General features: G+C 41.1%; 1 protein-coding gene across 1 annotated transcript in view; it reads left to right on the top strand.

Annotated features, from left to right (window-relative positions):
• The first annotated feature begins 5823 nt into the window (after nt 1-5823).
• Nucleotides 5824-21108, top strand: part of LOC101677557 (S-formylglutathione hydrolase-like) — a 31909-nt gene continuing 16624 nt past the window's right edge. Inside the window, 2 exon segments of the mRNA XM_045081783.1 lie at nt 5824-5911; nt 8686-8853. Coding sequence (XP_044937718.1) covers nt 5824-5911; nt 8686-8853 — 256 coding nt within the window.

The raw sequence follows: 21108 nt of genomic DNA, 5'->3' as shown, positions 1-21108 counted from the left end.
CTCTAGATTTGTGAGTTAAATCGGTACTGGCCATCAGTGAAAGAAGTCCAAGGTGATCCCTCCAGGGGCCCTCTTTCTTCAGATATCCAGGAAGAGGATTTCCTCCTCTTTCCCTTATGGTATAGACCGAGCAGTGATGGCACCTGTTTTGAATCCAGTAGGAACTGCACACTCTAGACCAGTCATTCCAGGAAATTATCTCCAGCTTCAAATTCCACCACAACCTACATCTCAAGGCGAACACAGTACCCTGCAGTGCTAAGGGGAGACAAAACTCTGTTGAGGGAGAATTCAGGCTTGAATTTGAGGGAGAGTGCTGGTTCGAAATGAACCAGCTATCAGCTGGGGGATGCCCACTGCAGTGGATTCCAAAGCAGAGCAGCCAGAGGCTGCCCCAGCTATACTCCTCGCAGCAGTTTCTGGTAACCCTGGTACAAAATGGCCTTCCATCCTACCATGCCAGCAGATCTATTTCTTACACTAGTAGGCTCATTCAGCCACAGAGGGTGAGGCCAGGTGCCACTCTTTAACGGCTTCTTCGGGCATGAGGAGAGTACATGGGGCCGATGGCCAGTCTTCCTTTTAATAAAATACAGTTGGCTGCCAATGAAGCTTGCCTCGCCACCTCTGCTGTCTTTGCTTCTTCGTCTCAGAAGCTGGCCAAAACTCCTGGGAAGGAGGCTCAAAGAGCAAGTAGCACCATTTTGAGCCGCATCTTGAACTAGATACTGGCATTCAGCTGCACAGCAGCTCATGAGACGAGCCCGGTTCCTGTCAGAGTCAACCCATCACCACGTTAGTGCTTCTGGTCTGCACCAGGCTCTCATACCTCTGGTGAAGAAGCTTGGCAAAGAGCCCCTTCTAATGATCACAAAGGGCAATGACCTAATTGTCTGCCTCCCTGGTCAGCAGACGGCTGGGTTGTGAATGCCACATGGATTGCCCTTTCCAGAAAACTCCCAGGAAGTCAAAGAGAGTGTAGGGTTGTATTTTTAAAAATGGATGGATCTCCCATGAACTGTTAGGATAGTAATTAGAGGTGCATCAGGAGACCTACGTCTTATAAAATTGGAAAGGACTCTTGAAAGAAAATGTTTGTTCAATGAATTAATGCATTATTCTGAATACCTACTGGATATGGGACATTCAGTAACAGGCAGTGGAGCTTAATGTCTGGTGAGGGAATGAATAATAAAAATTACATAACTGGGGCACCTGGGTGGCTCAGTGGGTTAAAGCCTCTGCCTTTAGCTTGGGTCATGATCCCAGGGTCCTGGGATCGAGCCCCGCATAGGGCTCTCTGCTCAGCGGGGAGCCTGCTTCCCTTCCTCTCTCTCTCTGCCTGCCTCTCTGCCTACTTGTGATCTCTGTCTGTCAAATAAATAAATAAAAATCTTTTAAAAAAATTACATAACTAATTAAATTATAATTTGGAGAGATACACCATATTGTAAAATTATATAAAAACTGAGCCTGAAAAAAAAAAATGAGGCTGGCCTAGTCAGAGAAGCATGAGAAGGAAGAAATGCTTCTATGAGGAGGTGCCACTGAGGCTCGGCTCTGTAGAATGACTAAACGTCAGACAGCCCAGTTCGGGAGGTGGGGGGTGGATTATTACAAGCAGTGGGAGAAGAATGGCCTGGGATATGGAAGACCATGGTGCTATGACAGAAAGGAAAAAAGTCAGTTTGTTGGGAGTGCAGGAAGTAAGGGCGAAAGCTGCAGAGACAGGTAGGGGAGGTCAGTCAGGGTCTTTGTCTTAGTAAGAGCTTCATTCTAAGAGCAGTGAAGCACCATGGGAATGTGGACTGCGGTAGAAGCTACAGCAGTGAAGCAGATGGACCAAGGGGGGCACGTGGAAAGAAAGGAAGCCCTAGAGCTGAGCCATGCAACATTCCAACCTTTCAAAGTCAGTGAAAGATAAGGAGCGAGAAAAAGAGATTAACACCAGGCAGCTAGGTGGGTAGTCCTGAGCTAGGATCTTGTAGTAGACGGTGATGAGGAAGGGATGGGGATAAGCAGATGCATTTGTATGTGGGAATGGCAGTTTACTGAGCCTTCATCTGATTACTTCTGTCATCTCTGTGATGTGGCCTTAAGGCGAGGTTGAAGAAGATTTGAGACACTTATTTTGGAACATAAGAGAGGGCACAGTTGAGGTTGTCACTGAAGTTTTGCGGTCATACACCCTGGTGCGATTTTTTTTTTCTCCAGCACTTCTCAGCTTCACAACTGACAGATGTTGAATGGTTAGGTTTATTTTGGAGGTTGGGGGGACGAAAGTACATTTGTTAGTGATACATTAATCCAGGGAAGCAGCATTCTAGAAGAGAGAAGGAAATGTGATGCGAGGGTGCAAAGTGGATGTATTGAGAATAGACACAGTAAACAGGTGATGATACTGGCAGCACAAAGAAGGTAGGAGCATGGACAAGAGAAGGAGCAAAAGCTGGAAAGCAAGAGATTGAGGGGTGTGAGTAGCTTTAAACCAGTTCAGGGGTTCATCTTGGGAACTCAGCCCTTGACCTGTGGCCATTTTGTTTATGGGCAGTTAAGTTCATTTCTCAGAGTGGACACCAGCTCTGAGGTCCCTGTTAACTACACACGAGGGACATTGAGTGGAGGGAGAGGAAAGGGTAGATTATAGACAAGTACAGAAAGGATAAAGTCAAAATGAATACCAGATTTCCAACTCGAAAAATTGAGTGGAGATGGGGTGCTGGAGTGTGAAGACCTGGAGAACTCATGCCTGGGTGGGTAGGCAAGGCAGTGGGGAAGGTGGAAGAAAAATTGAGTGAACCTAGATAGTGGAGTTGAAGCGTATGATGGTAGGAACTTCCAAAAGGAAAAAAAAAAAAGCTTTCTACTAAAATTGTCAATTTATGTCCCATAAAATTTATAAATCTCTATCTTAGGCTTTTGTCTGGGTCCCAAAATGAAATCAATAACCTCCTCAAGTAGAATAAAGGGTGTGAGGTATTGAGGAGCCACAAGAATTGGTGTGGAGACAGTGAACCTCTAACAGGTGCTCTTTGCCGTCTCTAGGCCCGAGGGTCAAAATGGCAGAAAACCACTTATTCCAACCCAGAGACAGGAGTGACTGTGTTGAAGAAGAGCTTCCTGTTGGGAACTGAGATCTTTGGTTAAGGGATTTGGCCAGTCCATGGGAATGCTTTTGATTTCTGGAAGATTCTCACCATTGGCCAAACCCAATAGGAAACTAGAGGGCAAGGAAGCCCATTGGTAGAGGTCACAGAAGTCAGTTTCCACAGGCATAGCACAGGGAATAAGTAGAGCTAGAGGATAAATGGAAGGATATCCCAGCTGGTCTCTTTAAAGGGTTCCAGCTTTTCCCAGAGCACAAGTCAAACTCCAGAAAGAGAGTATGCCAGTGTTCCCATTTGTCTGCAACAATGACCTTTTCAGTCAGCATGCCACACTTTAACCCACTTCTCTACTTGCTCCCAAAGACTTGACTACACTACTTCTCTGTGGTATTACCTCTGGCCCCTCTGAGGTACATCTTCGGTATTCCAGTGTGTTACAGGGGCTTTTCCAGAGTATGGATCTATTTGTCTGGATTTTCTGTACTGTGGGACAAAATTATTCTCCAAGACGACCTCTAACTTATTGATCACATCCATGATCTCAGCACTTCTTCCTGATTCATCCATCCCCACTGTCTGTCTGAAACCCCACCGGAAAACTCCAATATGGCTATAGTTCAAAGATGTGAAGTTCATACATATGGCTTAAATAATGCTGAGGGAAGAAGCCCTCCACCAGCCTCCCCGGGATGCCGCTGCCATCGGCTGTTCAGACCTTTAATGCTGCTGCCAGAGATATTTTTTACTTTTAAAATTTATGCATCACATGCCTATTAGAATGGCCAGAATCTGTAACATTGGTGAGGATGTGAAGCAGTAGGACCCCACAGCCGTTGCTGGTGGGAATGCAAAATGATTCAGCCATTTTGGAAGACAGTTTGCCGGCATCTTACAAAACTAAGCCTACTCCTGCCATAGGATCCAACAATTGTGCTTCTTGGTATTGACCTAAGGAGTTGAAAACATGTTCACACAAAAACCGGTTCACAGACATTTATAGCAGCTTTATTCGTAGTTGCCAAAACTTAGAAGCAACCAAGCTGTTCTTCAGTGGGTGAGCAGATAAAACACCTGTGGCGCGTCCAGACAACGGACACTTGTCCAGTGCTAAAAAGAAATGAGCTATCGCACCATGAAATGACATGGAGGAATGTTAAATGCATATCACTAAGTGAAAGAAGCCAATCTGGAAAGGCTGCGTGCTCTCTGATTGCAACTGTATGGCATTCTAGAAAAGGCAAAACTATGGAGATAGTAGAAAGATCAGTGGTTTCTGGGGGCAGAAGGAGGGGAGGGAAAGGGACGAGCAGGCAGAGCACAGATGATTTTTAGGGCAGGGAAAATATTCTCTATCATCTAATAATGATGGATACGTGTCATTATGTTTTTTTTTTTTTTTTAAACACACTAAGGATACGATACCAAGAGTGGACCCTAAGGTAAGGTTTGGACTTTGGGTGGTTATGATGGGTCAGTTTAAGTTCATCCTTGCCAAAAAATGTACTAGCCTGGTCAGTGATGTTGATCATGGAGGAGGTAGGTGCGTGTAGGGGCAGGTAGACTATGGGCACTCTCTGGCCTTCTTCTCAATATTGTTGTGAACCTAAAACTGCTCTAAAAAATAAAGGCTTAAAAAAAGAATGTGTAGCTTTGGGTACTACCTAAGTCAGTCCATGTAGCCAGTTAGTCCATGAGGCATTGTTATTGCTCATTGAAAAATAAAAGAATATATGAAAAGAGTCAAGTACAGTGATATTATCCAATTCATGTCTTGGTTAGAGTTTTAATATGTAAAAAATTATGACAGCTACAGATGTTGTTTTATGACCAGGTACAAATCACAAAAACATCTCAGTGAGGAAGGCATTATCCTCTATCGGGAATTTGTTTTGGTTTTGGCTTTTACATCAGTATTTGAACCTCTTCTTTTATTTGAAATTTGGTAGGAGGCAGGTCCCAGGTCTGCCTCTATAAGCCAAGAAAAATGAGTACTTGCTCTCGTGAACCCCGATAGCTAGATATGGATGAGCGACCTAAGCTCAGACAATGAGACGCCTTTGCTGGGACTTTGAATTTGGAGCAGATGACACAAAGGAGGTAGCTGGAATTCATTCCGGTGGTGGTGGCATCAAGTGTTCGGTGGCAGTGGTGCCAAGAGTAGCCCGCAGTCATGGCAGAGCCTCAGCAGTATCCAGTGTCTGGTGATGGTGGTGCCAGCGGCTGTGCCCAGTGTCCAGCAGCGAAGCTGTGTCACCCTGACCAGGCTGTTCCTCTGTTGAGATCTTGGCCGTGGGGCTTGCCACCTGACTGACTGCCTTGGTTCCTGCCTGGCTCTCCAGTGTTCCCAAGTACTCCATAAGCTACCTGGCATCCTTCCAAAACATTTCTTTTCTCCCAAGTTAAACCTTTCTCTCGAGTTATAGGACATATGCCCATATACATACACACACACACACACACACACTTTCTTGCAGGAGATACATATACATCTAAAATAGGAGTAAGTGAGTAAATTTATGAATTTTAAATACATATATATTCCATGGAATATACCTTTGATATGACACAAAACTGGGAAGTCCTATAAGGATGAGTCCATTTGGCCGCATAATGTTTAAATATCTGCCTGGGAAAACAGAATACCATTTTTATAGGCCATGCCTCCATTTTGGCTTCCTAGCACTCTTGTTGAGCTAGAATCTATCTGGAAACCAACATGCCTCCAGATACTTGGACCCAGTTCCAAGCACCTATCTGTGCTTGTATCTGTGGGAATGTTGGAGCATATGTGCTTTTTCTTACTGGTGAGTTCTAGGAAAACAAGTACTTCAGAGTAGTGACTGGCTATCAACAGGCTATTACTGGCTACATACAAGTTGCATATAAATTCAGAACTTTTCCCACTTGACATGGCTCTAAGTTGACTTGTAACACATGATTCTCAGTGTTCAAGTGCCCTCAGGGATAAGATAGCATGAGAAAAGCACTACCTCAATACAGCTGTGGTGGTCTCCACTGTTCACTTCCCGATCATCCCAGCATTGTATGAAAGAGGCATGTTATTATGGAGAGTGGTGGGAAGACAGCTTAGGGAAGGTACTATAGTTTCAGAGTTGGTGAAATTCCAACTTTTTCCCAAGGTTCTCAAGACCTAGAGTCTAGATTTCTACTGACCGAAGAGTCTGTCTGAATTTAAATGAATCCAAGATCCTAGTACCTGGGGGAATTGGTCCTTAGTCCCTGTAACATCTGTATGTCCAGTGCTAAACTCATCACCTCCCATAAAATCTGGGAATTCCTTTATCTTTTGTTTCAGGGAATATCACCCTCTTCTGCTCAGCTTCTTAAGCCACTAAGCTGTGAGTCATCGTTAACACCCTTCTTTTTCCTTAACCCTGTAGTTATCTGAGTCCCATCAAGTTTACATTGTTTCTGAATTGTCCGTTCCTCATCTGCTCCCACAGCTCACTTTTTGCTCTCACTCATTTACCGTCTGTTTACTATGGCAGCAGGGAGTGGGTCTTCCTGCCAATCAGATCTCTCCACTAATGTGAGAGAGCTCCTTCTATAAATAAATTTGGCTACGTCATTCTCCTGCTTGGGATGTTTTATGACTTCCTGCTGCTTTGGGGGGTAACCTCCAAGCTCCCTCGTGTGGCAATCCTCGAGTGCCCTCTCCTTCCTCATCCTGCCTTCCTCACGCTCTTTGTCTGAGGAGTCACTCTAGTCCCCTGAAATCACCGCCACGTGCTTTCTGATCTCCCTGCTTCTTCGCATGGTTTCCTGTCTCCTGGATTGTTACTCCCCTGTTTACTCTGAGCCAGTCCTGGCTTGTCCTTCCAAGATTCCTCCTGGTTCTTGCTTCCCTGAAAAGTTTCTCTGATGGCCTGGTCCAAGTTGGATGTCCGTGCTGTCATCAGGGAGCTCACACTCTGTGCTCCCCTTTTTCTTAATGCACAGCATGCTGTTATGGTAGAATTCTTAACCTGCTCTTGCCTCTGAGTCTCCACAAGAAGGTGAACCTGTTGAAGGCTGATTTTTGTGTCCTTTATGTCTGTGATTACTGTGCCTAGCAGAGTACTCAACGTTGTAGCCCTTGGTACCTATTTTATGATGAGGGAGGGAATAATAATAACCACATCCTCCTTTCTCCCCAAGAATTTAGGCCTTGCTAGTGGATTCTCTTGATAGGGAAGGGAAGCATTAAAGAGATTTCCTTGGCTTATTCTCTTAGGGCTCCCCCTTACCCCCTTTCCTTTTGGTAGTATATGGAGTAGTACGTCAGGCAGAACCACATTTTGCAGCTTGGGGAAATGATTGTTTGGAGGCGCACTGAATGCTGGAGGGATGGCAGAGCTGGAGTTGTGGAGAGCTGCTTTGTGAAGACTATGTTTCGGTAGAGAAGAAAGGTTATCTGTGTTACTTACCCAGCTAAATTAGAGGGGGAAGGGTGAGCAGGAATTCAGAATATACAGAATACAGAAATAGAGTGTCTTTGATTGGATTGGATTTGGCTCCTCCGTAGCCCTTCTCATTTGGGAACCTGAAGGTGGTAAGCAAATGTCCTTCCTTGGTTCCCCTTATGATAAAACTGGCACCTGAATGCCCTGCAACTTCCCCTTCTGTCGCCTCCTCTTTTCCGCTTCCCTTCATCACAAACATCATCTGGAGTTTCCCGAGGTATTGTGAGGAGACACAAAAGACTGAAAACCATTGTGTAAGCTCCTACCAGGATGACAGAGCCAGCCTTCTTTCTCACTGCCTGTCTCCTCTCCGCTTCTTCATTATAATTGGAGTGTTCCAGACTCCTACCACAGATTCCTCAAATATGTTAGACTTGCTTTTAGGTAGGGCACCGGGAGATCCCCTCCAAAGGAAACATCCTGTCTTGGGAGCTTCATTTCTCGGTTTAGTCCCAGCACTGTTTATATATTCCGACCCAGGCTGGGAGATGCACAATTCAGTTCAGTTCAGCAGGTCATGGCTAGGCGCTAGGCCAGGCCGTGGAGTCCAAAGGAAACATCGGCAACTGCTTCCAGTAGGCCATGTGGTGGTGTAAGGAGAGAAGCTCTTGGCAAGGTTCAGAGAACAGCAGAAGGGTCAGAGCAGCCCTCAGGGAGCCTGCCCTGGCATTGGGGCAGGCAGCCTCCAAGATGGCCGCCAGCAGCAGAATCCTTTTTCTTTTGAGTGTGGTCTGGAGTTCACGACTCACTTCTGATGACCAGAACACAGCAGAGGCGATGATGGGTCATTTCTGAGATGAGGTTCTAAAAAGATTGCTGCCTCTATCAGGGCTTTTAGAACAACAGGACTTGGCAAAGCAGAAGGGGGAACAGAAGTGTTGTTGAGGATTTTGGAGAATACCTGGGTGCATGTGGTGCCCTGTCATAAGATGCTAAAGATCGGATTAAAAACCAGTTTAGGGAGGGCAGTGTTCTTAATCGTGATTTCCGATTTGGATGTTGGGAAGTCACGTGACCTCCAAATAAAAATGCCTGCTAGGTAGGACAGACTTAGGTGAGCAGCTCAGAATACCAGTGCGGGAGCTTTCAGCACATGGATGTTCTTTAATCATGAGCCAGCACGGAAGGTCACAGGCAAGTTCAGATGGAGCAAAAGCGAGGGCCCGGGATTGAGCTCCTAGTCATGTCGGCTTTAAGAGACTGTATTGAGGAAGAAGAGCAAGTTAATCAGGCAGAAGAGAGTGAGAAACAACTGTTAGAGAAGCTGGAGGAGGTCTGGGCCTGTACATGGTTGGGGGAAAGAGACGGATGTTCCTTAAGAAGATTGGAAGGGGAGGTGAACCATGAGAGACTACGGACTCTGAAAAACACTCTGAGGGTTTTGAAGGGGCGGGGCGGGGGTTGGGGAACCAGGTGGTGGGCTTTAGAGAGGGCACGGATTGCATGGAGCACTGGGTGTGGTGCAAAAACAATGAATACTGCTATGCTGAAAATAAATTAAAAAAAAAAAAAAAAAAGACGGAAGCGCTCCACTTGTCGGAGGCCGCTGAGAGGACAAGGGAGTTCAGGGATGGGAGCGCTGTCTGATCTGGCCATAGGCTGGTTGCTGGGGACCTGGGCAGGAGGAATTTATTTCAAATTGCAGAGTGAAAGTCTAAGACTGCAGACGATATTTTGTCTTAGGACATCTATGCATGTATGAAATTTCAGTTCAACTTAATTTGATTCATGGAATCCTCATTTTGGAAATCTGAAGCAGAATGTATTTGGACTGTTAACACCACATTTAAAGTAGCTTTGCAAATTGCTTCCCAAAACTAGCCCCCTTTTTGGCCATGTGATTAAACGATCAGAAAAATGAATGCAGTCAAATTGTCCTTCATCTATCCTAGCGATAATTGCTGGTCACACACACAGATTATGACGGTGTTTCTTTATATTCTTGAATTCAGCCATCTTGAATAGATTCAGATGCTAGATGCATCTTCTCCCATCTTCTGTAAAAATGCAGTACTCTTGAATTGACTCTGCTAGGTAAATAAAGGCTCAGAAAGTGTGTACTAATGTCAACACTGCGTGGAAAGGAATTTTCCAGTTTTGAAAACTATACTACCTCAGGGAAAGAGAAGCCTTCATTTAGCCCCTCAGCCACTCAGCAGCTCAGTGGCACAAAATAACGCTAGGAAAATTACACTGCACACTGAGTAAGTATGACGTGGTCAATTTATTCATAGTCTATTTTTGCAGTGATCTCTCTGAGCTATGCCAGGATTAATAAATGTGGTTTATGCATAACCATGATGCTCTCAGGAGACTTAATTTAATAAAAATATAAACCCACAGATAAGTCTTATTTTTGTAATGTTCTGGTAATTACAGGATTAGGGTAGGCAAACCAACAGGGCTTCTGGCTCTTTCTCAAAGCCTGGCTGTGTGGCCTCTGGACCAGACTTAGGGGTTGCTTTAGGTTAGCCCAGGGCAAGGGGCTGGACTGAACTGTGCTTACGAGGGACAGTCCTAGAGATTTTGAGCTGTGAGTTACACACGCCTTTCTGCAGGATTACAATGTGTACTCAAGAAGACATCTTCTATCTTCCTGAGCAAAATTAGATTTTTGAGATTTTCTTGGGCATTTACGATAGTATAATAAGACAGTTTTGATTGTGTCTCTCTGGATTAGGAAATATTTGGGAACTGCAATAAACTGATGTGATTTTTAGGCACTCTCTGTTCTCTGACAGTTTCTTCTGAGAAATCTTTTTCTGATTACTTCAGCCATTCACTTTTAAAAAGTAATAGGAAAACAGTCGTAAAATGCTGAGAATAAAAACAACAGCCAAGCACTTTAGGGTCAAGCCCAGACTTAGAAAACAAACATCATTGTCATGTTTGTGCATTTATATCCCAATTTATTTCATATTAAATATATAGAAAATATATGTTAAATAAAATTTGAAGCACACAACACATTGTTTCTTGTACATTTCTACCATCATTGATTATTACAACTTTAATTGTTAATGTACCGATACACTATTGTCTGTGTAAACATTCACCTGTTTTAGCTATTTCCAACTTTTACCTATTAGGAATACAATGTCAGCATCTCATTCATTCTATTTCACATGATGCTCTAATTGTGGATTATTATATCTAATTCAGATCATTATAGAAATGGAATTACTGAGTCAATGTGTGTGAGTACTTAGGGGGCCCTGGGTGTGTATTTTCAAATTTCCTTCCAGATATTTTCCTCTATGTGCAGTCTGTCACGGCTTTCTCATTTCTGAGCTCTTCATGGTTATTTGATGGTTAAAAAAGATATCTTGTGTTATTTTATTGTTAGTGTGAAGTGTAACCTTATGCGCTATCTGTTGTCATTAATACTTCTTCTCTTGTAAATTATATGAATTTGTTTCTAGTTTATTTTTTCTGTAGGATGTTTGTCTGTTTCTTATTTAATTTACAAAATATTTATGCATTAAGAACTTTAACTGTTAAACACACTGCTAAATTTTCCCTCATTTGTTCAGTTTGCTTTTTTATGACTAAAAAACAAGATTTTAATTTTTATAAATCCCAATCTATCAGATTTTTCTTATAACTTCTTTCCCACTTCCATTTTTTAAAAATTATTTTTATTAACATATAATGTATTATTTGCCCCAGGGGTACAGGTCTGTGAATCACTAGGCTTACACACTTCACAGCACTCACCATGGCACATACACTCCCCAATGTCCATCACCCACCCCCCTTCTCCCAACCCTCCACCCCCCAGCAACCCTGAGTTTGTTTTGTGAGATTAAGAGTCTCTTATAGTTTGTCTCCTTCCCGATCCCATCTTGTTTCATTTTTTCCTTCCCTACCCCCAAACCCCCTGCTCTGCCTCTCAACTTACTCCTATCAGAGAAATCATATGATAGTTGTCTTTCTCTGATGGACTTACTTCACTCAGCGTAATGCCCTCTAGTTCCTCCACGTCGTTGCAGATCCACCTCTGTTTTATGGTCATAAAAGCTCTCTGGATCCCAAGAAAAGATTACATCTATGTTCTCTTCTAGACTGTCTAGGAGTTGATTATTTTTATAATGAATTTTTTTAGTCAGAATTATTATATAATAGAAAGTAGAAATATGGCATTCTTTCCTAAAGCATCAATTGTTCTACCACTATTTCTTGAATAATCTTTTATTCATCCCATTTATCTGAAATGCTATCTTTTTAGAATATTCTGTCCTCCAGGACAATACTAAGGTAGGCCAGGGAAAGGGAAAAGGAATTACTCTGAGCGACAACTAAGATGACTGCGTAGAGTGGAATATTAAAACATATTCTGGAGTCATGTTGGAGCAGACTGTCATGCCATGATTGACTACTGATTTCTCCCATGACACACAAATGGGAGGGTAATATCAAATATTCTGTATATTTGTACATTGTGTTGCATTAATATATGTTTCTTCTTGACCCGGTTATACACTGTAGCTTAATACATCAAATTATATAGCCCCAATATATATAAAGGAAATATGTATAGAATTGCTAGGAGATTTTGGCAAATCTATAGCCGCTGGAGAGGATTTTAACATATTGATAGTCCAATTGGAAAGTGGTAGGTTTTCCCCCAGCCTTATTGAGGTTTATTTGACAAATTTTTAAGATATTTTGATGATTCGATTTATATATATATAAATATATATTAATTCATATTCATACAAATGTATATGAATTGAATCATATATATATATAAATTTATATTTATATATTATATAATATATATTTATATATAAATATATATATTGAATCATCAAAATATCTTAAAATAATTATATATTTATATATAAATATATATATAGTGAAATGATTCCAACAATCAAGCTAAATAGTACATTCATCAGCTCACATAGTTACTTTTTTTGGTGAAAATGTATAAGATCAGTGGTCTTAGTAAATCTAAGGTATAGTATACAGTGTTATTAAGTGCAGTCACTGTGGTGTATATTAGGTCTTCAGAACTTATTCATCATATAACTGGAAGTTTGTATCCTTTTACCAACCTCTCCTCATTTCTACCACCTTACAGTTTCCCAGACAAACACTGGTCTATTCTTAGTTTCTTTGAGTGTGACTTTTTTTTTTTTTAGATCCTGCATAGAAGTTATACTGTACCATAATGTGTGGCTTATCTCGTTTTGCGTAATGTCTTCCAGGTTCATCCGTGTTGTCACGAATGGATTTCCTTTTTTTTTTTCTTAAGACTGAATACTGTTCCACTGTATGTATATGCCACATTTTCTTTACCCACCCATCCATTAATGGATACTTAGGTGGTTTCTTTATCTTGGGTATTATGAGTAGTGCTGCCGTGGATATGGGAGTTCAGATGTCTATTTCATAATGATTTTGTTTTCTTTGAATAAATACCAAAAGGTGGAATTGCTGGCTTCTAAGTTCTGTTTCTAATTTCTTGAGGAACTTCCATACTGTTTTTCATAATGGTTCTATCAGTTCATGTTCCCACCAAAAGCATTCAAGCTTTTCCTTTTCTCCACATCTTTCCCAACACTTGTCATCTCTTGGATTTTTTATGCTAACCATTCTAATAGGTGTGAGCTGGTGTTTGGTTGTGCTTTTGATTTGCATTTCCCTGATGATTAGTGATATTGAGTACCTTTTAATGTACCTGCTGGCCATTTGTATGTCTTCTTCGGAAAAATGATATTCAGCCCCTAGCCCATTTTTTAATTGGATTGTTTGTTTTTGCTATTGAGTTGTATGAGTTCCTCATATACTTTGGATATCAGTCCCTAATCAGATATATGATTTGTGGTTATTTTCTCCTATCCCATAGATTGCTTTTTCATTTTGTTGATGGTTTCCTTCGCTGTGCAGAAGCTTTTTAATTTAATATAGTCCCACTTTTTTATTTTTCCTTTTGCTGTCTTTGCTTTTTGGTGTCATATCCAAACAATTATTGCCAAGACTGATGTCAAAGAGCTGTTCTGCTGTGTTCTCTTTTAGGAGTTTTATAATTTCAGGTCTTATGTTTAAGTCTTAAATCCATTTCGAGTTGATTTTTGTGTATGGTATAAGATAGGGGTCCAATTTCATTCTTTTGCATATGGATATCCTGTTTTCCCAACAACATTTATTAAAGTGCTATCTTTTCTCTGTTGTGTATTCATAGTGCCTTTATGGAAAATTAGTTGAACTAATATGCATGGATTTATTTCTGAGTTCCCTATTCTGTTCCATTGATCTCTGTTTGGCACATATTAGGCACTCAATAAAAACATGTTCAACAAATGAACCAGGGGCTAAGATTCTAACAACCATGCCAGTTTTGCCTGACAACGTTATAATATGTGATTGTTAAATATGGTGCTTTGCCCCATGATATTTTTAAGTAAAGCCTTTAAAACCAAATAAGACAAATACAACGATGATTACCTCTCGTTACAGAATTATGAATATTTATTTTGTCCTTTTCTACTTTCTAAATGCTATAATGAATATTGTTATCCACAATGCATTGTTACGAGTATAACCCTCCCAAGAACTTGGAAAAAAGAGTAAAATACACCTGCCATTAGAGTTAAGTTCTGAGGTTCATGCATAATGGGTCAGTACACAGACACAAAACAGCATGAAAGAAGATAAAGTGGCTTCCAGACTGTAAGGGCTTGGGTAAAACCTGTTTGAATACATTCCGTCCTTAATGGAAGTCATCAGAAAGATAGTTGCTAAACCATGGAAACATGAATACATATCTTCAAAGGTTCATATGCATTCTATCCATCCCAATAACATCCCAAGGAAACTGAGTTTTAGCAATCAAGTTTCAATTTCTCTTAGAATTATCCTTTGTAAGACAATATTAAGAGCTAACTCTGCTTGAGGGCTCACTCTGTGCCAGTTACTGTTCCAGGTGCTTTATATTTATTAATTTATTTAATCCTCACTAGAATGCTGGGAGGCAGGCCCTTTCACTTTTCCCATTTTATAAAGAATCCTGTTTGGTAACTTGCTTACACTCACGTAGTTACTAAAGAGGCAGAGGCAGGATTTCTGAATCTAGCACCTGTGCCCTTCGCCATTACCCTGCGTACTTTCTGGGTGAGCTTTTCTCATTTGTTCATGTAACAAGTGTATCCTGAATGCTTGCAGATAGATGTGCCAGGCACTTGGCCAGCACCGAGAAGCCAGCAGGACTCCAAACACACGTGGTTCCTGCTCTCTTAGAGCTTATAGTCTAGAGGCAGACGGACCTTAGATAAGAATCTAAGCATTGAGGGAAGTGCTATAAAGAGAAATTATGGAGTGCTCTGGAGTGTCCGGTGGGGACCCTTTCTTAGACAAGAAGACCAAAAAAGGCGTCTCTAAGAAAGTGATAATTGAGCTGAGATTAGATGGATTAGTAGAAGTTAGTGAAGAATGGGGAGAGAATGTACCAGGCTTCAGGACGAGTTTGGCAGAGTGTTTCTAATCCCTTCAACAGGACCTCAGAGGGAGATGGACACATCGAGCTCTCAGTGCCATTAAAAATAGATTTCTCTGTGTCCCCTTGTCCTGACTTTATGTTCATTAAACAATCTTATTATACTTTGGCTTCACACATGCTTTCATAATAACAAGATAATGCAATGATTGTGCAGAGTTGTAGTATTTTTGTTATTAGGAGAGTCCCTTCTCCTCCCAAATTAATAAAGCCACATTTATATCAATCTCCAGTACATTATCTTCTTCCCGAATTTATCAACCTCAGGCTCTAGGCTTTCACAGCAGAACACCAGATCCTCCGATGGAATGACCTGGAGTCCAGCTTGAGTTCCCCAGCAACTCCAACCTGCCTTTCCTTTGACAACCTGCTAATATCCAGTCTTTCTCGTCCGTGAAGTTTCATTTATATGCCTACTCAGTAAAAGTAGAGAGAGATGAATGGTAAGGGAAAAAATAAAAAAAGACTAGATTTAGCAAGCACATTCCGTGATTGTTCTGATTAGTTTTACTGAAAAGAAAGTCCATCTGGGAAAGCATCTGTATGAAATCATGTTTGAATATTGAGGGAGTAAAACAGACACCATCTTGTCTTAGCAGTCATGTGCTGAGTGAGTAATGCTGGTATTCTTTTATGAGATTGTTGCAGTATAAGACTGTAGTAAACGGTACTAGTAAGTGTTTCCCCACTACAAGCATGGAAACGAGACTTACTCATAATATTTATTTCTTCTCCAGAGTGCCTTTGCAGACCTGAAACATCTGAACTAACAAAAGGCCTCCAACTTATAATATAACACAGCTGCTCTGAGGATTGCGTGCGTGCATATGTGTGTGTGCAGTGGGAGGGGATTTCCTTGTATTTATTCATTTATGTGCCCTCTGGAGAAGGGGCAAGTTTAGTCCAACTGGAATTCTAAGTGTCTTTTACTGGGCATTTGTTAGATGTAAAAAGTTGGCTCATGTCTAAAGGATCCTCCAGGCAGTGTGCAGCTGAGAGCCATAAAACTCAAGACTGTATATCGTTTGGGAGCCGTGGCACTAATGGGTGGCATTTTCACAGTGAACAATTCATTTTTCTACCAGTGCAGAATAGTGCAGGTATTATAAAGAACTGGGGTTGTATAGAAGCTACTATCAAAAGCTATGTTTTATAATTATTTGCTATTAATAACTATTTACAATCACTAAATTAACCCTTAACACATGCACTGTGCTTTTAACAGAACATAAACAAAAATGGTTATCAGTTCCAAAAATCCAGCTCTTTCTTTATTCTTCCCATTTGTCCTTTTATATTGGCCGAACAAAGGATGAGCGATCTTTATGTTACCAATGTAGAAACTCTCTAGAGGTTCTAAGGAAACCTTTCTTCCTGACTCTTCTCTTTTCCAAACCTGTTCATTCTTTTAACCAACTGAATTTGACCCTGGGAATAAAGGGACGAGCCCTGTCTATCAGGGAGCTCACAGTCTGGCTGCGGAGGTGGGTGAATACATCAAAAATTAAAATAGCATGGATAAGTGCAAGAGAGGCCTGTTTAGAGCACTCTGGGGGCACTCTAGGCACTTATGGGGGGATCCAGCAATGGGGAGGGCAGTCTGAGGTAACAACCCCCCTCCCAGAAGGTAGCGTTTGAGCTGAGCAGTTGTTTGCTAGGCAGGAATTAACCTCTCCAAGAGGTGGGGATATGAGAGAAATTTGCTATTTCCCTTCTTGCCTAATTCATTTTTGCCTCCTACCTTTCTGTCAATGGTGAAAGAGAGAAAGAGACAAGAATTCAAAGGAGGAGGTTAAAAAAAAATACATAAAAAAAGAAGATTGCAGGTCACATTGCCATCTGTGGGACAAGTTGGCTACTTGACAACAGATGTCTAGCATTTCCCTTCCCAGTAACTAGTGGAATCAACCAAGAAATGGAGAAACAATTGCATTCATATAAGAAACTAGCAAAGGTGCCGTCCAAATGCTAGAATTTCTGTCATTAAAGGGCACATGAGACCTGTTTAAAGAAGATTAATCAGGATTGACTTGCAAATCATTTGCCTTAGAGATTAGAGCCTTCTGAACATCAAGAAGGCATTGCCCTAGAAATTAGAGCTTTGCAAAAATTAAGAATTATAAACATATGTTAATTTATATGGTCCAAGGCTTGAGTTGGAAATGGACCATCAGATCCTAGGAAAACCCTCCTCCTAGAAGGCCTTTGGCAGTGGCTGCTTAGAGACTTTGATGGTGTCATTGTTAGAGGGCAGTCCAACAGGGTTCAAGAGTAACCATCCTGAGAGTTCTGAACCAAGAAAGGCTTTGTCAAGTCACTGGCTGCTAACAATGGCAACATTGGAAAACTTTTGCCAAGACTCAGGCCACTAACTGTTCAGAGTGCTAAATTAGGAGCAGGCAGAAGTGGGGAATAGTTTTTGGTAAGTGACACGACTTATGCATGGATTTCCATAGCTGAGGCCGCACCAGGAGTGAGATCCAGACATACAGGATGAGGTATTTGATATGTAACTTTGGAGAGACACAGATGATAAACCCCAGAATTGAGATTTACCTGCCAGGACTGCCCGCTACCTCAGATCCCTCTGCATTCTTAGTTGATCCCAAACTCCATTTAGGCTACTGTATCAAGGAGCTGGAGCTCAGCCTTACTTGGGGGAAATCCAAGAGGGTCCATCCAAGCACCCAGTTTCTTGGAGGTATACCAGATGCTTATCAAAAGAATAAATAAACAGAAGATATTTCTCTCACCAAAAGTAGAAAAAACAAAACAAAACCAAAACCAGACCTTAAGAAATATCCTTTTCAAAACAAAGTATTGCAGAAAGAGAAAGAGGTTTTTATTATAAATAACAATTTTATTATGTAAGTAACAAATATTCACAATGTTTAAATTTTAGGTATAGAACTACATTGTTGATATATTTATGTGTGTATGTGGGAGGTGCTATTTTTTCTTTTTTCTTTCTTCCTTTTTTTTTTTCTCTGCTCCCCAACATGTAGACTTTCTCCCTTCCTACTCTTCAGGACTTACTAAGGAGTCAAGGCACTCCTTACATTAAAGAAGTCCAAGCTTTCAGCTTCTTGACCCTTGCCCCCAGAGCAGATGGGCACACGCACAGGACCAGCCAATCAGATGCTCCAAACCAGGAACTTGAGTCTTGAGTGAGTCAGATAGGAGCCAATGGTAATTTAGAATGTTGTTCACCGGCAGGAGACATGGAGGCAGCAGAGTCCAGCCATAAGTGCTTGCCAAGATGTCTGCAGAGCCCAGTGACTCCTCGGCCCTTGCTTTGACATAGTGCCTCCCACCTAGCTTTTTTCGATTTTTATCCCCTTTTCACGGTTGGTTCACCAGCCTTCCTGTTGATTCTGTGAGCTTCATGATACTCTTCCTGTAATTCCTTTTCCCCCTAAATTAGGCAGAGGTGGTAGTCATTGGTGGTATTCATCTAATACAACAGATCAGGATTTTTTTTTTAAGTCTTGCCTGATAAAGAGATAATTTTGCATGCTCTTGTGGGCATTTAGAGTTTTCACAGATATAAAATGTGAAGACTTATTGTCATAACCCATGAAGGTTTAGTGCTGGGATTCCCCCCAAGGTTGTGTCCTACTGGGTGGTGTTCAGCCACACTGCTTTGTTCATGCCTGTTCCGATTGATGTCTGGCTACCCCAAAACAGATAACCTAGATCACAGGTCATCTGTTTTCCCAACATACTCCTTAGTATCAACCACATTCTGCATTCTTAGTTGATGCTATATTCCTCTTACCTGATCAAAACCCCTAGTTTTGTTTTGTTTTTGTTTTTGTTTTTTATTATCATGACTTAAATGGTAGGCCCTCTGGTATACCTTACAGCTCAATCAGGTTAAAAATGTGACCAAATTAATGGTTAGGGACAAGCAGGTCCAAATTCTCTTTTTGAATATCAGCCAATCATACCTCTCCCACATGGGTGTCATAAAAGCTTTAGCAAGACCTTCTTATGGCTCAGAGATATGCCTGATTTATGATTTCTTGATAGCACTTAACATTTTACTTGGATTTAGAGATAACTCTAGACACATCAATCAAGCAAGCTGTTTGCAAATCTTTCTTCTCAGCTGTTACTGGTGCCAGATTGTCTAACAAATAGAGGCACAAACAGATGTAATTTGTGACTGGTGGTGACCATTCTCTGTCATGCAACAGGCCAGCTGGTAGCACAATCCACAATACAGTCCCCGGCCTAGCTCACAGACGCCTTTTACACATGGACAGTGCTTAATATCATACTTATAAAATAATAAAAGCTATTGTAAGAAATGGGTTTAAACATTTGCTTACAAACTTGATAGCTGCAAAATAGTATTTTAGGTTATGTTGTAGATTATAACATGTATTCACATAATCAGATATGCAAAGTAGAATTTTCCTTACATGATTAAAAAATAGGTATATATTGCATGTCAACTATACTTCAATAAAAAAATGTAGTTGTGGTAATTGAAAAATAGAACTTTAGCAAAAGAATCAACAGGGTATGTAATTGATAGAGACATGATAGTACTAATATGTGGGTGAAGACATGCATATATATACATATATATTCACATTTGCATAAATACATATGTATACATACACACATAATGAGGTGGTATATGATAAAATTATAGCAATTTTGTGAAAAAAAGGAAATTTATTTATTTATATTTTTTTAGAGAGAGAGAGAGTACGCATACATGCATGAGCAGTGGGGAGGGGCAGAGGCAAAGGGAGAAGCAGACTCCCTGCTGAGCAGGGAGTCCCACATACGTCTTGGTCCTAGCCAGGATGCTGGGATCATGATGAGCTAAAGGCAGCGGCTGAACTGCTGGAGACACCCACGCACCCAAAAAGGAAAATTAAAAAAGTTGTGCCAGGGTGTTTTCTTAATTATTTAGGAAAGAAATCTTCACTTCTCATCCTGTACAAAGGCTAATTTTACATGAATTTAAATAACAAAAAGCCAAACTGTGTATTAGTTGGATGAAAATATAGATAAATTCTGAATGATCTTAGCATAGGAAAAGATTTTCTAAGGACAAAAGCAATCAATCTAAGGAATAAAAAAAAAAGCAGCAATAAATTTGACTTCACAAAAATTAAAATATTTTGTATTATAAAAAGCATATCGAGAAGAAAACACCAAATTATTGAAATGCAAATTGTCCAGTAAATATTACCTCTCTACTCTGCCCAACTCTTGCACCTATTGAAGAATAAAAGAGGTCATCAGTCAAAAGGGGCCCAAATACCATCTTTTTGTTATTATTAAGCTGGTGTTGGAGAATGTTGCCAGACAGTGATTGGCAGTGTACTAGTATAAAGTCCCTGTATTAGGCAAGTATACCCACTCACTCGCAGACAACCTTCCATCAACCTAGACCTTTACATAAAGGGCCTGCCCCGCCCCCCCCCCATCAAACTTACAACATAAAGGAGCAGAACAGAACTCGTTCCTTTTGTCTCACTGAGGAGGAAGTTTCCTCCAAAACTCATCAGCGGGATCACGTGTGAGGCGAACATGATAACTACTACACTACGGAAACCATCAACGGGATCATGATGCTTCTTTTCCTTCAGAAGAGTGATAACAAGGTCAGAAAATAGCTAGGAACCGTATGCAAATAGAGTTCACACATAGACATCAGGAATGAGGTAGAACCATTCTCTCCCTGAAAGAAATCAAGGGTAAATGTTTGTCAGTGACATTGCAACTGATTACTAAATATAGTGCATAAAAAGCTTATGTCAACTATATAAAATAAGAAGAAAGTTCCCACAGGTGATTCAACAAAAGACAGTAAAAATTCGGGGCGCTTGGGTGGCTCAGTGCCTTTGGCTCAGGTCACGATCCCAGGAACCTGGGATCGAGCTCCATCCATATCGAGCTTCATATCGGGCTCTCTGCTCAGCAGGGAGCCTGCTTCCCCGTCTCTCTCTGCTTGCCTCTCTGCCTACTTGTGATCTCTGTCTGTCAAATAAATAAATAAAATCTTAAAAAAAAA

This window comes from Mustela putorius, unplaced genomic scaffold, assembly GCF_011764305.1.
Source record: "Mustela putorius furo isolate JIRA1106 unplaced genomic scaffold, ASM1176430v1.1 tig00000580_pilon_pilon_pilon, whole genome shotgun sequence".
Classification (NCBI taxonomy): domain Eukaryota; kingdom Metazoa; phylum Chordata; class Mammalia; order Carnivora; family Mustelidae; genus Mustela; species Mustela putorius.
The sequence above is the reverse complement of the archived record's forward strand: the minus strand, read 5'-3'. Positions and strand labels throughout refer to the sequence as shown.